Source organism: Phocoena sinus, chromosome 11 (assembly GCF_008692025.1).
Source record: "Phocoena sinus isolate mPhoSin1 chromosome 11, mPhoSin1.pri, whole genome shotgun sequence".
NCBI lineage: Eukaryota > Metazoa > Chordata > Mammalia > Artiodactyla > Phocoenidae > Phocoena > Phocoena sinus.
The window spans coordinates 68,722,146-68,740,090 of NC_045773.1; the positions used below are offsets into that span (position 1 = coordinate 68,722,146).

Here is a 17,945-nt window from a genome sequence, read left to right on the forward strand (position 1 = left end):
ATGGTTAAACTGTAAACCTCTTCACTAATGGGAAAAAAAAAAAAGAAAGAAAGAAAAAAAAGAAAAGAAAACAGGCCACGGGGATACTAGGCGGTGGTGTTAATCCTGCAGGAGAGGTGACAGCGGAGTCTCGCCATGCCTATGAAGTAACCCTCCAGGCCTGTTTATTACAAACCACCGCTTCCCCCCCAAAACCTGGCCCTGCTGCCTCCAAGCATGACCCAACCCCCACGCCTCTCCACGAAGCCCCCTGCAGATCCTCCTGAGGGCCAACCACCTGTCACAAAACCCTTCCTTATTGTCTGACTCTAACCTAAATCCCCCCGGCTGCAGTCCAAGCCCATTTCCTTTGGTTCAGTCTCCAGCTGGAGACGGACAACAGCTGGTCTCCATCGTCTCTGGAATAAATTGTACAAGAAACGACCAGCGAAACGGCACAGGCATTCTGGGGTGGATGGTACTCTTTGCAGGGTGGGGGGCCTTCTGCCTCAATGGCAGATCAAATCCCAGATCAAATTTCACCACTGGAAGACTGAGTCACAACTAGAGACAAGAGCAAAGACAGACCACGACGCTGACAACTTTGAACATCACGAGGCCGGATGCAAGGGGGGTTGTGCCCTGAAGTGAAGACTCCCCAAGCCCCAGACAGCCGGACACAGATCTCTCACCACACCAGTTGCACCAGGGGCTCCGGCCACCAAGGCCCCTATCTGGAGATCACAGCGATGAGATACAAAGGAGATCCCCAAATACAGTGGGAAAGGAACAGAGCCTGATCCATGCAACCGGTGCCCCCCACCCGCCTCCCCTGCCTTCGCTGCCACAAAAGCACAAAGGCACAGCCGCCTCAGCTTTTCCACCCTGCGGGGACAGTCCCCCACCCGCCTCCCATCCCCGGCTGACTGGGGCATAACCAGGGTGAAGCAACAGAGAGCTGTTTTGTGCTGAAGGTATGGAAAAGTACAGCGAGCCCTCCTCGCACAGAGAGGCTGGGCTGAGGTGAGGGGTGCTGGGGTGGGGGGTGGTTAGGAAAACCTCCCATCCTCCAACCTGGGGCCCAGGACCAGGGACAGGCTGGGCCACAGGAAATGGAAACTCTCCCGATGGCACATCAGCAGAGTCCTGACTCTGAGGCAGCCCCATTGTGAACCACGGGAGGCAGAAAGGACCAGCACCACGCCTTCGACACACACATTCTCTCGCTCCCCTTCAGCCGGGCTGCAATTTTACACAAGAGCATTTGCTAAGGCTGCTTAGCCCCCTAACACCCACCCCGGCTCTGGCAGCCCTCAACCTTCCTAGGAGCGCGCAGGAACATTTGACACCCACGCCTGCACAGCGCTAGCTATTCCTCAGACCTCAGTTTCATTACTGCACAGCGCTAGCTATTCCTCAGACCTCAGTTTCATTACTGAGCAAACGGGAGTAATGCTATCTCCCCACCAATTCACAGGGCCATGGGTCCAAAGGCTCAGCAGGTGTGAACGTGAAGAGCGTGAAGTAGGTGCACCAGCAAAGCTAGAGATGCCCCTGACTTTGAACTTCTAGTTTCTAAACACCCACTGCCGTTGGGGGTAGGCTTTCCCCCAGCCTCCGGGTGCATTGTGCATGGCCAGAGGAGGCTCAGAGACAGGAAAGCAAATGCCACCAGATTTCTAATTCATGCGAGGGTCAGCAGGGGAGCGAGACCCGCTCCTCAAGTGGCTGCATCCTGTCCCCCTGCAGAACCCAGTTTCCCACGAAACGCTTTGAGTGGCAGCTGGAGTGGCCACTTCTCAGGCTTGTCTAGGGAGGTCCATTTGCCCTCGCATCTGCTGAAGATGGCCACCTGGCCTGGGCTACTGTGGGCTAAACCAGAGATCTAGCAGTGGGCTTCCAGGATATGGCCTGCCCTAGGTAACCCTCATGGGTTACCTCCCAGGAAGAGCAGGGGGACAAGAGGACAAGATGGGAACAGGGTTCCCTTCACCTTCCCTCCCACGTCGAGGCTCTGGGCATTCCCCTCTTTGGAGCCATTCCTGCCTGATACACATGCCACATCAGGCCAGATACCAGCCCCCAACACCCCTGTACAGATCTACCAACCTAAGTTAACCCAAGGAAAGATGGGACCAGGGTCCTGGGCAAGGTTTCCTCATGTTACGCAGCTCGAAGTCAGGTCGATTGATTCCTTGAGAATTTGCCAAGCACCGGCCCTGTGCCCTGACGTGGGCAAAATAAGGGAAGAGCCAGACACGGGCCCTGCCCAGGAGGGCCTTGGGTCTAACAAGAGACAGACAGGCAGATGGGAGGAGTTACAACGACAGAGGAAGACAGCACAAGGAAGCAGCAGACAAGCCAAGGCGAGGCCAGGACTGTCCTTGCTAAATACACACTCAGCTAAGCCTGATGGGACACAGCGGGCAGGGCACTCAGCAGACCCCGGCCAACCCGCGCTTTCTGTGAACCAGACCGGTGGGGATGCTCACCTCAGAGGAGCCTGAAAGTTTCCCGGGGGGTGGGACGGGGCAACCCCCCCCTCAGGTTCTCAGCACATCACCCTCCCCACTCCAAGGCTGCCGGCCAGCTCTGACCTCATCCACCCCAGAGCAGGATGGAATTTAACTAGGCATCAAGAGAAGCCAGTGTGCCCTTAGGAACCTCCACAGATCCCATCAGCATTCTAGCACTGCCCAAGAGAACTCTCTGTGCTGATGGGACACTATCTGAACAGTCCCATGTGGCTACTGAGCCCCCGGACTGTGGCCAGTGTGATGGAGGAACTAAATTCAAACTTTATGAATTTTAATTAAAAATTAAACAGCCACAATAGTTAGTAATATCATGTTAAAGTAAAATTAATTAGGGACCTGTGGGTGGTAATTAACATACTGATGCAGTCAAACACAACGCATCCTACCTAGGCAGGGTCTGCCTTACCCTGGACCCCTGGATTCACCCAAGCCTTGGCCGTGGCCTGCAGCAAGCTCTGGGCTCTGAATTACACGCATGGTCCTGGGCTGTCCCAAATCTTTCCTGTGCTTGTGTCTTTTGTCAGTCCAAAAGGCCAGGAGGGCAAAGTCTTCTTGGGCCCCCACAGGAGTCGGAAGAGCTGGACAGACACAGAGGCTAAGACAATACTTGTCTGTGGGCCTCTGGAGGATCCCCTCCCTTGTAGGGGACACTGACCCCAACGCTGGGGACAGCCCCTGGGACTCCCCCAGCTCTGCCAGGCCTCTCCTGGGGAACCACACTCCCTTCTTGGTGACCATCAGATGGTGTCCAATCTCAAACTTCTTGGTCTGCAGACCGAAAGCCCACCTGGTTTCCCCAGTCTTTGAGACCCTTCCCCTCAAAAGCGTTCAACAGCACTGCTGCCCAGGAAGCCACCCCTCTGGCAGCTAAACTGAAAAATAACATGTTGTTTAGCGATTTCAGAAGTGACACTAGTTTTCGGAGCATGTGCTGTTAGAACCATGTTTATTTGTGCTTTGTGTGCTCGTACATGAAAAATATCCAGTGTAGAAGTGGCTGACGCGATACGCATGCATCTTACCCTTTCAGAAAATTCGATTTCTTTGCTTTAAAAGCAACACAACGGCATTTCGGAAAACTAGGGAAGCAGAGAAAGAAAAGGCGTAGATAACCCTGCTTCCCGCCTTCTGTTTTCACGTCGAGTTTCAACTATTCAACGCTAACACGGCACCATGCATGAAACTAGAGTCTCCCGCTGCCCTCACCCCCGTCTTGTTTTTGTCTCACTTGAAGTCTGGCTCATAGCTCAGCCCCACTGAGAACACCAAATCGAAGCCCTGGGAACCCACCCCTGCCCCAGGGCCCCAGCAGGTGCCCCTGCTGGTCTGTCTGAGGGTCTCCTACTCCACAGGCCAGAGCCTACCAGGTCACTCAATAAGCAGGGATCAACCTGTGCGCAGTGCAGCGGTGGCTGGGAGTGGAGTGTGTACACAGATGGAAACCGGCTTTGGCAAGTGAAAATTTTAAGACACGTACACAGTGACGCCAACACAGAGCTGGTGGAAGAGACGGGGCGTCTGGCCACAGGGAGCCCTCAGCCCTGGGGCATTCCAAAGAGAGAGGGCATGCCAAGACTGAGACCTACGAACTCTGAAGCCCTGGCATCGTGGAGACAGAAACTTCCTAGAGCAGGACTCAAAAGTGGCCCCTCATGACTCAGAAGTTGCCTTGCCCCAGCCCTGGGTCCAGACAGGTGCACGCCCGGGGCAGGGGTGTGGGAGGGTAGGGGGGATGCTGACGCACCTCCCCAGACAACCTATCGACCTGTCCCAACAGAGGGCAGAGCGTCCCCACTCATGTGCCCCGTGCACGTGATGGGCAGCAGGGTGGGGGGCCGTCCCAGAGTGCTTGCTGGGTTGGGGTAGAATCTGGCCAGGCATGGTCCCCATGCGAAGGGCCCGGGGCAGGAGTTTTCCAGATTGGAGGTGGGCGCTGGTAGTCCTACCTTTGGGTTTTGGGGGCTGGTGGGACAGAGGCCAAAGGAGAGAGAGACACAGCTTCACAGTTCGGATGTTCATTAATCATTACCCTCGTACACAGTGTGAGGTTTGGGATCCAATGGGGCAGTCGAGGGCCTCGTGGGAGGGGGAAGGAGTGCAGACAAGGCACAACCCCCAGTGCAATGTGCTCTGACGTGGGGGAGAAGGAGGTAACCAGAAAATGATGGGGCTCAAAAGAAGGCCAACTCCAGGGTCAGGGGAGCCTTCCCAGGGGAGCCTTCCCTGGCGGCCCCAGCCTGTGGCAACGTTTCTACCTTGGAGCACACGAGTCCCCTACAACATGCTGCACCCCTATTCAATAATCCTTCATATACACCGCAGGGCCCGGCCCCAACCTCAAAGATAAGGATAATGTCTCATAATTCCCACAACCTTGAACCAGCACTGGGCATACAGCTGGCGCTAAGAGTCTAATTGGCCTTAGTGAACAAAGTCCCTGGCTCAGAGAGGGGCAGTGACCTGGCCCAGTCACACAGCAAGTCAGCTGAGCCAGGCCCAGGACCCGGCTCTGTCTTCCAATCCCCAGTCCCTGGGCCACTCATCAGTAGATCTCAGGGCTGCCGCTGGAGTCTGGGGGATGGGGTGTTGAAAAGCTGATAATCAGGACACCCTCCCTTTTCCTGCTCCCCGGGGGGTGCTGACAAGACATTACTGCACCAGCGTGCTCTGCTCAGCCCACTCAGCACTATCCCTCAGCCAGAGGCAGCCCTTCCACCCGCTGCTCCAAAGGGGGCGGGATGCTGAGGAGGGGAGGGCACTCTTCCAAAGCCAACACTGTCAGGATGCATTCCTCGACCCGGGAGGCAAGAGTTTTATTTGAACAGGAGCTATGGGGAGGGGATGGGGCTGCCGCTCTTTCTCCTCCAGTGGGTCTGAACAGGTGCCATCCTGTACCTGGGGGCATGGGAGGAACAAGAACCTTGCATCAGACTCAAGGAGCACCCAAGCCAAAAATCAACATTCAAGTCCGTGAAGGGCCTGCCCCGGGGTCCTCAGCAGGCTACAAAACAGCCAGTCTGTCCCCAGTCACGCAGGCAGATCTGAGCAGTGCTTACACCCCAGGAGAAAGGCAAGACGAAAGCTGTTCCCTCCCAAGGTGCAGACCACAGCGCAGCTCGGGCTTAGCCCTGGGGAAGCCAAGTCAGGGATGTGTCACAAGTGTGGGTTTAGCTGCTGGGGCGGTAGCAGGTAATGTGCGGACTCAGACAGGAACCCTATAGCCGAGAGGCAAACTAAACTGTACCTCACGACTCCAGGTCTTTGATTCTTTCTCGAGAGTTCGGTCTCTGGGTCCCCTGACCCACAAACCCTGCAGTGAAGGGTCAGAGCCTGACAGGTCCGTAAGGATGCCAGGGGAACAGGCTGGAGGGCAGGGATGGAGCTGATGGCCTCCGCCCTGAGCTGCGGCACCTACTTAACCTAACGCAGGTTTGTCCTGCTTTAAGACTTTTCACGCTGAGAAGAGCAAACAAACCTATATATGGTCAATGTGGTCAGAACAGTGACCAGTGTCAGAACCCACAAAGGCTGACGAGAGCAGTTCTCAGCGAAGGGTCAGAAAGCATGCACAGCCCGCTTCCGGGGAGCTGGAGCCATCAGGGCCCAAGGAGAAAACTCAGTCTCTAGGAGGGGCTGGTGGCCCAGCACAGGGGAAAGCTGATTTAGGACACCACGGGGTCTAAGTGGGGCAGGGCTCTGGCTCTGGACCCAGAAGGCCTGGGTCCAGGCCACTAACTAGCTGTGTGACCTTGAATAACTTATTCGCCTCAGTTGCCTTATCTGCAAAATGAGTTTCCACGTTGTCTGTGGTTGTCTGTGGTCCCACGGCTGGGAGTCCCCAGGGTGTGGGATGGCCCCCACCTGCCTTTCCTTCACCAGGTGCCAGCTGCAGTCACTGCTGTGGTCTGACTGCTGGAACACCTCCCTCCACTCCACCTGCAGGGTGACTTATTTATCAGTGGACATAGACCTGAGTTCTTGGTAAAAGTTGAAACGTGCTGTCAGTGTGCAGGGTTTTAGAATGCCTCCCCACCCTCAGGGCATGGCCTCCTGTCTGGAGCTGGGATCAAGGGTAGGGCTCCAGACAGAGGCAAGACCACACAGGGAACAGAGTCCAAATCACTTGGGCTGCTGCAAGGACTTTGGCTCTGAGTCTGGGGGAGAAGCCATGGAGGGTTTTCTGAGTCAAGCGTTCCAATCTCACTCTATCAGGATCCCTGACTGCCGTGGCAGTAATTGACTACCTTTCACCTCCTGTGGCCTCTGCTTCCAGGAAGCCTTCCCTAACTGCCCCACTTAGCTCTACCTACTCCTTTATTGTACTTTCCCAGCCCTGGTGAGCACAGTTACCTTGGAAAAGTTACATAACCTCCCGAGGTCTAGGCCTTGGCTTCAGGGCTCTAAAGGGAGGCTAGTTAGATAACCACTAAGCTCCCTTCAGCCTCACATTTTATGATTTGCTGCCAGGAGTGGCACCCAGAGCCTGACCCTCCTCCCCCATCCCTGCCAGCCTCCAAGAAACCAGCCAACAACAGCTCCTTGGGCTCAGACACTTGGGGAGCAAGGTCCTGTGATGGGGAAACTCCCTGGGGAGACATCAGACTACTTCTGCCCCAGGCTCTGAAGGGCCTAGAAAAAAATCCTTTTTTCTGAGCCTATGGTTGACCACAACTTCAACCTTTGCCTCTTATTTCAGAAAAACTCACTAGTGCGTAGGAAAGCTGGCACTCAAGGAAAGGGTGTGCTGGGACAATTTAGGAAATCAGGCCAGTTTAGTGTAAGTGAAATAAGTGCTCTGCACCCTAACACACATCAAGATTTTGATTTAAAGGCTGTTCAAAAGGGGATTAGAGGTGGGGTGACAAACTTGGCTTGGCGAAGAAAGGCTCTGGACCTGGGCAAGCACAGCTAGTTTAACCCAAGCTTGGTTCTAGAGACGGTCTGTCCCAGCTTCTCACCAGGCCTCAGTTTTCCCATATAGCAAAAGGGATGACATTTCACTGCCAGACCTCACAGAGGGCACAGGAAGGCACTTTAGGTGAGTAGGTCTGCAGAGACCCATGGTAAGGCCAAGGGTGGGGATGTGGGGAGGGTGCAAAGCCTGGGTATCACCCAGGTGCTGCAGGCAACACTTCTGCTCCATCCCCTGGTGCCAACGTCCCTAGTCAGCTCTGCCCCAAGGGGTGCGCCATGGGGTAGAAAAGGCCTAATGCCTGCAGGCTGCAGTCATGCCCAAGGGCTATAGGAACACACCCTTCTCCCTTACAAACAGCCTGGCCTTCCCCCTGCTCCGCCCCACCCCGCACCCCTCGTGCCCTCGTGGTACGTGGTCTGAGGACATTCCCTGACAGGCAGGGACGGCTCATCCCCTTTACAGCAGGTCTCAAAACAGGCCTGGGCACATGGTATGTGCCTGGTAAATATCTGCACAAAGGACTGGGTCTCTGCTCTTTCTCAAGTTCCTTGAAAGCAGAAACCACCTACCCTGGGGAGGACAGGCCTGCTAGGCATGCTCACGCAGACAGGCCTTGTTCATCCCATGGGAAAGGCGTAAGGGGACTCCTGGCGATGAACAGACCCAGAGAAGCAGAGCTGTTTGTTCTGTAAAGTCCCTCAAAAGGGAGAAGATAACCTTGAGCTGGTCTTAAAGGTGAACTCGTAGCGCACCTTCCTCTTGTGTTCTCCTGTGGTCTTCGCGCCCCGAGAGACAGATACCATCACTCCTACTTTCTGATGAAGCCAGGGGCTCAGGGCGCAGCTTGCAAAGGCGGTGTGAGTTTAAAGCCTGTGGCTGACCACCAGGCAACTTGGCACCGCCTCGTGAGGCTGGAAGGCTAGAAGGAGGAAATGGGCGTAAATTTTGATAAAGCCGCTCCCCTTCTGTTCTCTGGGGCCAGAGCCCGGCCTGGCTCAATTCACCCAGGTAACCACCTTGACCTGGCAGGAGGCTGGGCCCCTCATGACTAGACTCCAACCCAAAGGTCCACATGAATCTTGGCCTCCCCGTCCGAGCCAGGCACACCACTGGGCACCCGGGGGGCCCAACAGACACATTCTGAGCCAGTCACTTACTGAGCTAGGAACTGAGTAGGGAGACATGGCGCTGCCCACACAGGGCTCCTGCAGTCTAGCTGGGCCTAATTTAACAGGCTCTCCAAGCCTTCTTGAATGAAAGGCTGAACTTACTCCCAAGAAGCAGAGTCCAGAGAGGTGAAGTCTGACCAGGGTCACACAGCACAAACCAGTACTGTGGGGAGGATCAGAATCCATGTTAGAATCAGCTTTTCCCTGCACAGTGGTTCAGATAAGGGTTTCCCGACGCCAGCTCCAGCCCCAAGCACCGGTCACACAGACAAAGGGAGGGGGCTCCGCTGTGTCCTCCTCAGCTGCTGTGGCCTACAATACCCCTTGCAACCCACAGGGCCCGCCACCAGGCTACAGGAACAGCCAAGCTGGCCCTGTCCCCCAGGTAAGCCCCTCCCCACACAGCTTCTAGCCTAGCCTGGGGGCAAGCCTCTCCCTAATGGGAGGCGTCAGCTAGGCAACCTTAGCCAGATTACAGTGGCCATGGGAGGTGACAACAGCCAGAAGTACACAATACTGCCTAAACAGTTCGGCAGGAAACCTAAATATTTAGCTAGGAGGGGAAAACCAGAATGGACACTTCAAAGGCAATCCAAGGGACCTGGCCAGCAAGGGCCTATTGAGAGGGGAGACGGGTGGTGTCTGGCCCCAGGGAGAGCACAACTCTGACCCCACATCCCGCGTGACCACCCTCCGGGGATGGCACCCATGAGGCCATCTGGACCCAGGAATCCTCTGGGGAAGGGAAGAGCTTTAACAAACGCCTGGGATGAGCCGGGACTGAGCAGAGAAAGCCTGGTCCTCTTTCTGCAGAGGAGGGAGCAGGGCTCTGCTGGAAGGGAAGAGGAAATACACCTTCCACTGAGGGAGGTGCTGGGTGAATGTGCAGGAAATGGAAAATGGTGGGGACTCCGCCAGGAGTTTTGGTGGGTTTTATCATCTGTGTCTCCATCTCCAGATTGGGAGCTCAATATACAGTGGGGCTTGAACTGGGCATCAGGAACAGCAGCACCCCACCCCCGACCCTAGAGAGACGGGGTGTCAGAGAACAGCTAACACACAGCAAATCACCAGTTGCATGTGTCAGGCACTCAGTCAAATGTGGATTCTGCAGGCCTGAGGGCAATACTGAACTGTTGTCCCATTTCACAGACTAGGAGACTGACTTGCTCAAGGCCCCAAGGCTGAGTAATCAGCCAGCCACACAGAGAACCGCCCGATGCACCCTAAGGTTCTGCAGACGCCATTTTCCCACCTCTAGGCCTTTGCTGCTTGTTTTTGCCACCTTTCCGTCTCACATCGAGCAGAATGGTTCAGAGTGTGGGCTCTGGGTTCAAATCCACATTCTTCCACTTCCTAGCTGTACAGCCTCGGGCAAATGAGTGAACTCGAACTATCCATTCTGTTGCTCCTGCCCTGAGGTGGTGCTGGTAAGAGTACCTCCAGCAAAGGGCTGCTGTGAGGATTACGAGATGACGCACATACAGTTCCCACTGCCTGTGGTGAAGCAAGTGCTCAGTAACCATTAGCTGGAATCACCCCCACCTCCGGCCCCCAATCCCTGCCCACTCCCATCACTTCTACCTCCTGGCTCTACCTCCACTCCTGGTCAGGCCCCAAGGCTCTGCAGTCAGCAAGGAAGGGTGAATTTTAGCCTCTGGCTAGCCATGTAGCCCTGGGCAAACCCCTTGGCCTCGGTTTCCTAGACAATGGGCAGAGAAGTAACACCTCACCCACAGGACAGGTTCAACAGGTAAAGAACCAGCCTGGCACATGGGAGGTACTCAGCAGAGAGCTCCCAGGGGCTGCAGCTCACACCACTCATCCCTCCTGGCTGCCTCAAATCCCCCCTTCTTTAACTTCGAGAGCAGAAACTAATCTCTCAACGGTACATGCTTGGAACCTCCAGGTGTACCTACCAATGTCAGGTAACAAGCTCCTCACCTGTCTTTCTCTAGAGTAGGGGCTCTCTGAGGGCAGGGGCTATGTTTTGTTCAGAGCCAGATGCCCCACAGGCCACAGGGTTCTACAGGCCTCAGGAAACAGGAACCGAATCCTCTGAGGCCCTCTGACCCTCATCCATCTCTCCAGCCTCACCATATGCAACCCATCACTGGGCACCAGGACTACATTTTCCCTCATTTCACCACTGTGGCCCTGTTTCTCTCCCCAACTAGATTGAGCTCCCGAGGGCTAAAGCCCCACCTGGTTTCTGAGGCTTCAGTGCACACAGAAGTGACAGCAGGCAGGGAGGGACCCTTCTGTGATCCCCTAACTTTGCCCAGGTCTCTGAGGTTTGGGGGCCAGGTTAACTGCTCACAAAAAGCCGAGATGCCTCAGGCAGAGCTGTACAGAGCTGGAGCACACTACCCGCACTGTTACCTACAGAAGCAAAGAAGGTATAATCTGGGAAGGTCATCAAATGGAGGGGACCCAGACCTGGACCTCCCAAGGGGTTCATGGAAGGAAGACAGAGGTACCCTAACTGCAAGCTGGGTGTGAGGGAGTGCGGGTGGGCTCTTTTGGGGGAGGTGCTGTGAGATCTGTGGGCTTTTGGGGAAAGACCCACACTCCAACACATTGGAAGGAGAAAGAGAGGAGGCATCCTTACCAGAACACCCATAGGGTGAAACGATCAGCCCACAGAAACAGCCGATAATTTAGAGTAGAATACTCTACTTCTTTTAAGTTGCAAACAGCTGTGAAGGAAGAGGAAACTTTCTGAAATGCTGTTCACTCCCCTACCTTAAAATGGCAAAAATTTGGTGAGTTCAAATTCTTTGGCTAAACCCAGAGAGCTTCGTCATCTGGCCCTCACCCCTCTGCCCCCTGGCTGCAATACAGGACCGTCATGCAGTTTTACACCTCCCTGAGGGCTGCGGTGAAGAAAGATCCACCATCCTATCCTCCCTTCTCTCTCTAGCTTTTTAAAAAGGTGGTTGATATATACCTAGACATGGAACTGCTCGATCATATGGTAGTTCTATTTTTAATTTTTTTAAGGAACCTCTATATGGTCTTCCTTAGTGGATGTACCATTTTACACAAAAAGACAAATACTGTACGATTCCACTTATAAGATACCTGAAGCAGTCAACTTCACAGAAACAGTAGAATGGTAGTTACCAGGGCCTGGGGAGAGGGGGAAAGGGGAGGTGTTTAACAGGTCTAGAGTTTCAGTTTTGCAAGTTGAAAAAATTGTGGAGACCTGCTTTCACAATAATGTGAATATACGTAACCCTACTGAACAGCACTCAAAAGAGGTGAAGGAGGTAAACTTCGTTATGTATTTTTCACTATAATTCAAAACAAAAAGTCCGTTGACCTTTCTCCTGCACTAAGGTCTTCCTGACTCTGTGCTCACTACACTTGTGCGTGGATGGCCCCATCGCACAGTAGGGGCATCTAGGAGGTGAGTGGCAGCAGCAGCTAACGCGTGATGAGCCTTGCTATGTGCCAAGCACCGTTCTAAGCAACCTCTGAGGGTGACGTGATGGCGCGACCCAGCGCTTGGATGGTGACTCTTTCAGCAACAGGAAGGGGCCTGCAGCAGTGAGGTGAGTGGCACGTGAACAAAGATCCCTGCGGAGGGCAGCGTGTCCTTTTATCCATGTCAACCCACCCTTGTGGGGAGGATCGACAGGTCAGGGCTCCTCCACTTATTCCAGGGGTTCAGAGGGACTCTCAGCAAAATCTCCAAGGGGATTCACCTCTACCTTCTCCGCTCCCCAAAAGGAACACCAGGAGGTGAACCTATTGCACACGCCTACCTCATCTGACCTCTCTCTATCACCCCAGTTCAGGCCAATCAAGTGGTTCCTGAGGTACCACTAAGATCGAGCATCTCAATTTGTACAAAGACTCTCTTGGGGGTTCTGTCTCAGCAGCCCGGCTTCCCTGTTCCCCAAAGCCTGGTACTTCCCTTCCCCCCACTCCCCCCACCCCACAGACAAAGAGTTCAGAGGCTGAGGCCAACCTAACAGCAAACAACCAAGTTCAAGATGAAAGCTCGTGGCCTGGGGTCACAGCCAGCCAAGCATAGCATCCAAAACCAGAGGATTGTGTTTCTTTTAAATGCCAGACTATAAATAGAGCAAAACCTGAGGAAAATACTTAGAAGCAGCAGTCATCACCTCCCCTACACCCCCTCCTATAGGACTCCCCCCACCCCCACTAGAACATTTCAACACTTGCTAATCTCTACCCTCAATAAGCCTCTATTACTGTGCCATCTGTAATCATCCTAAGGGCTCTAGTGAAACTCTCAAAACGATTCAATAAAAATTCACCTTAACTGTTAAAACTAACCAGAGTAGTTAACTAAAGCAGATTTAGCGATTTGAGAATTTTTTTTGTTTTGGCTGCCCTCAACTTTGAGCGGAACATAAATAAGAAAATGAGCCTTTAGGAAGGAACCTCTTTCTTCTATTTCCTTTCAAAAACCCAACTTCTCCACTTTCCATCTCTGCAGTCTTAGACAGTGAGAGTTCAATTCCAAATGAATGACCCAGAGGCCTCCGTGATTCTGGATAATCAAAAGATCTATTGTGTTCCCTTTACATACAAAGGCAGTTAAGTGAACCAGTGCGCTTTCCGATTTCCAGCAAGGTTTGAAACAAAAGAGGTTTTCATGTTAACCCTCGGTTCCCCCCAAAATTCAAGTCACGTGCCCAGTATGCGCATTTTGGTCAGATGTGATTTAACTACATGATCCACAGTTATATTTTTTTAAGTTTTAGGAGGAGGACTGGTGTTAATAACAGGATGTCAGAACCTCAAAATTGGAATTAGCCTTATTACTATGGACTGGAACATGTGTAGGGGAGTACGAAGGGCCCAGAAAATAAAAGGAGAGAGGTCTGGCACACAGGATCTGGTCTGGCCAGCAGGATCAAAGAGGCTTCCGGGAACAGGTCAGCTACATGAGCAGTTTAAGAAAACCCAATTAGGGATGGAGTGTGCCAGCGAAAGGCAGGGCTTGGGGCGACCCCTACCGCACCCCCAAAGGAGAAGTGGGACGGGGTGGACTGCTGCTTATTTCAGTAATGGAGGAGGTGTGGCTCAGCCAGGCACAACACAGGAGACACCTGCGTGCCCATGCCTGTTCTAGGGGAAAGAGAAAATAGAATTTCCCAGCAGACCAGAGTCCAGCTGAACCAATTTACTAAGCTCACTGACAGACGCACCATTCAGCAGCTTCATATGCCTAAGGGGGAGGGCAAGGGTGTACGAGAAGCAGGCTCTGGAGGCAGACTGCCTGGGTCCCACCCCAGCCTGTGCCCTCCTGGTAACTCCCCTGGGCTTCAGTTTCCTTATCTGAACACGTAAGGGTGCTGTAAAGAGTACCCGACTAATAAAGCACCTAGCAAGTTGCCCTAGTCAACGTGTCCTCAACGTGTGCAGCAGAGGGAGGCTCGCACTCCTCAGTTTCACCTGTACACACCCAACGCCTAATGCTTCCACTTTACTTGACCTTCACCAGACCCCCATTTTGCATATGAGGAAAGAGACGCAAAGTTAAATGGTCTGATGGGTAAATGGCCAAGCCGGATGGCAAAACCAGCCTGCGCCCTCTCATAAAACGCCGAATACCGCCTACAGCGCCCAACACGCTAAGCGCTTGGTCAATGCCAAATCCCCTCGCGGGAGCCTCTGCCATTTAGGAAGGGGCTGGGGGAGCGGGTCACCAGCACCTGCAGGAGCAGGCTTGAGAGCAAAAGCGTTCAGGGTGGTTCTGAAGGCAGGAAGGAGGGGCGGCCACGTGGTCCGAGGCCAATGGGGCGCTGAGCCTCTGAAAGTCAGCCTCCGCCTCAGTTCAACCACAGCATGAACAGGGAGGAAGCACCTGACAACTCAGGGACTATTTCCAAAGATCTAAAGAAAGGTGCCTTAACTCCCTTTCTCACGCCTGTGAAAGTACACACACAACATCCACTCTAAGAAAAACCCCAACCCAGGCTGCACCCCACCCCCTTCCAACAGCCTTTCCCGGGGGGGTGGGCCCCTACCCCAGGAATTCCCAACTGAGGGACTTTCTTTAGGATTACAAAGGTGATTATTCAGAACCTGATAAAACACAGAACTCAGGGGAAAATGCAGGAGCAGCCAGATGGGAAAGAAGATTTTTGAGTTTCATTTTTCCTTAAACCAATTTCCTGTGGCCTGCAGCAGTGCCCCGAGTCCCAGATCAGCAAGCGAAGCCGGGCAGGTTTCTGCAGACTGAATGTGATGCTGGCGAAATGCTTCCACTGGTTCGTTCTCATTTCTGGGGTTCTTCCTATGAAGGGAGGGGATTCGCCAAGTTGCAGATGGCTTGAGAGGTTGGCTGGGGATGGGGACAGGCCTGTCCATAATCACCTCCAAATCAGACTGGCCTGATGCCCAAATCCTTTTCCTGAAGCTACCTGTCGGCTTTTGGGGGGTAATCGCTGGCGGGTTTAAAAGGACCTCAAAATACCAGGCATCTTGCTTGCTCCTTAAGAAAGCTTAAGACACCTTAGGAAAGCTGCCTAACCTCCAAAGCTATTATAACCACCAGCTGCACCCGGCTGCCTCACCCCGACTCCCCCCCCCTTTTCCCTTCTCCTCATGTTTTGAACTTTATTTTCCCACATTCAGCCTTGAATTCTTTCCTTCCTTCCCCTGCAGTAGCGGAGAAGCAGCAAAGAGGCAAACACTTCGAGGGCAGCTCGATTCTTTATCATCCCCGCCTGCCTTCTTCCCCCTCTAAACAAAGCCCCGGAGACAAGTAAACAACAACGCGTTCTACAGAGGAATTGTTTCCTCAAGGGAAATTATAAAGTGACCCTCCCTCCCCAACACACACACACAGGGCAGTCACCCATCTCAAGGAAGGCAGAGCTGCCCAGAACTCCTGCTATCAGGAGCTAAAACACCCTACTTCCTTCTGAAGCTCATACTCCCACCAGCCTCACCTACCAACGGCCCCCGCCCTGGGAACTGCTCCCGGGGAAGGGGGGTCCCCACTAAAATCCAACACCCAACCTTCTGGCCTAAACCTCCCCTTCTACTGGCTCCTAAGAGGACACGTCTTTATTTGCCCGGCTGCTAGCAGGCACCTATATGCTCACCTGTGGGAATGTCCGTCGATTTGGGGACAAAAAGGGGGTACCACAGGCGAGATATCTACACATTTCTTCCCATTTTACATACGGGCTGTTGAGGCCAGAAAAATGAGAGACAACTACACAGCCATAAAGGACTGGGGAGCCGCAAGCAGTTTAAAGATTGTTTCTCATCAAACTTCCTTTCCGGCATCTTTTACCCCAAGAGAAATGTAACACCTTGGACAATATCTCCACTCCACCTCACAACCTAGAGCCTTCACGGGCTCTTACCCAGGTCTGGCCGTTCCACTGGAGGGAGGCCATCCCTGCAAGGCCAAGAAGCGTGAAAGGTTGAGGCCAAGAACCTTCGAGAAACTGGGGTAGAAGTCTTCGATCCCCAAACAAGCCCCACAGTTTATCCACGTGAGATCAATGCCATCCATAGGGCATATGAACCAATGCCAACATGGAGGAGAAACTCTCCCCCAACCTCCCATTCTATACAACCTCTCTGCCCGCCGCCCCACCCCCATCCCGCCCCGTCCCCCGAAAAGGGGCTCTCCGGGTGTTGTTCTTTTGTTCAACCTGTTACTTTCACAAAGTTGAACTCCGAGCCCTTCGGGGATGTCTCCGCGAGATAAGCTTTCCCGGAAGCCTGCGCGCGTCCCCAGCATTCTGGCCACCAGCCCGCATCCCGGGGGCTCAGGCCCGACAGAGCCCCGGACCCCACCGCTCCCGAGCCCTGCGGGGGCGGGGGAGCCTCGCGCCACTCCGCCGGGCTGGTGAAGAAACGCCGAAAAAAGCCGGCCGGGTGCCGCACTTGGCCCCGGAGCTGGGAGGTAGAGAAGCGAGGAGGCGGCACCCGGCGGGTCTCCCGAACTCTGGGAGCGTCTCCAAGGAAAGACAAACGCCTTTATCCGCCCCACAGCCTCCTCCAACCAGGGAGGTACCCGCACACCCACACCGAGCCACTGCGGGCCCTGGTTCACCCGGGGGTCAAGCCTAAGTTCTTCCCTCGGGACAAACTGGGTTCCAAAGTCTCCGCGCGCGTGGGAGACTCCTGCGCCCACGGGTGAACGGCAGATTCCAGCAGTCAGACTCATGGGGAGACATCCTCTCCGGTCACCCCGGGACCACCCACAGGGAGTGAGGGTTATCCAAAGCTGCGAGGCGCTCCCCTTCACTTCCAAACCTCCAGCTCACCTGCAGAATCTTGTCCAGGCCCTCCTGGCCCAGGCACGGGAACTCCTTGAGCAGATGCAGTTTCTGCGTATAGTAGCTTTTCTTGGCCTCTTTCCAATGCGGCTCCTCCAGCACCTCGAAGATCGCCGCCCCGATGGCCAGGTAGAAGATGATGGCCGAGGTGAGCAGAGGGCCCCGGTCCACCATGGCTCCCGAGAGGCCACCTCCTGGAGAATGAGAAGGCCTCAGCTAACCCCAGCGGCTCCCGGTCTCACCCGCCCTCCAGCCTCTGGAAACAGCTGTTTGAATTTGGAGCTCCGCATGCGCAGTGCCCCGTTCAACCCGGCGCCGCTCCACCGACACAGCTGCCCCTGCAAGTTGGCCCACTGAGCGCAGGGAACTGTGCGGGACCTCCTCACGCGGGCCAGAGGTGGGCGGACACCAAGGGGGCCGAGGGGGCACCCTGGACCGCGGGAGCTAAAGCAGCTGGGTGAACCCAAGGCCGAACGCCCGGAGACACGTGCGCCGCTTCTCCGCGCGCCACAGCAGTGTGCGCCGCGCCCGCCTCCGCGCGCCTCTTTAACCCGGGCCCGTTGCGCTCTGCCCGTGGAGGAGGGGCCCGCTGAGGGCCCGCCCCCGTGCAGGCCCCGCCCCGTGCAGGCCCCGCGGCTGGTCCCAGAGTTACCGCTAGGTGCGCGCTGGAAGCACTTGCGGACCATGTTCGCTCCCCAGGGCCGCCGACAGGGTAGGCTACGCGCCCCGCATGCCCGGAGGCGTTGTGGTCTCTTGGACTCACGTTTCTTACTAGTGATGGTGTATTAACTAAAATGAATGTGTACCTAAGGACTGGGGTCAGGAAGTTATTGCTATTGTTATTTTCATTATAAGCCAGTTTTCATTTATTGATGTTTCTGCCAAGAAAGCTTGATTCTCTGTCTTTCTGTCTCACACGCCTTCCTGTAAGATTGGGGAAAGGACATTAGAAAGGGACCGGAGAAAGTCAGAGGATATTAGGAACTAAACCAGTCACAAAGGTGTGACTCCTTCCTCTCACCCCAGTCTCACCTGCCCTGGTGAACATCTGAGAAAGAGCAGT

At 54.5% G+C, this 17,945-nt stretch overlaps 1 protein-coding gene across 2 annotated transcripts in view; it reads right to left on the minus strand.

Annotated features, from left to right (window-relative positions):
* The window catches only part of KCNK5 (potassium two pore domain channel subfamily K member 5), a 36,421-nt gene extending 19,007 nt beyond the window's left edge, over positions 1-17,414 (minus strand). Inside the window, exon 1 of one of the 2 annotated variants that reach the window (XM_032650059.1) lies at positions 16,871-17,414. In XM_032650059.1, coding sequence (XP_032505950.1) covers positions 16,871-17,056 — 186 coding nt within the window. In that variant the 5' untranslated portion in view covers positions 17,057-17,414. The remainder of the gene's footprint in view (positions 1-16,870) is intronic. The other variant, XM_032650060.1, reaches the window with a different exon arrangement.
* Between the last annotated feature and the right edge of the window lie 531 nt (positions 17,415-17,945).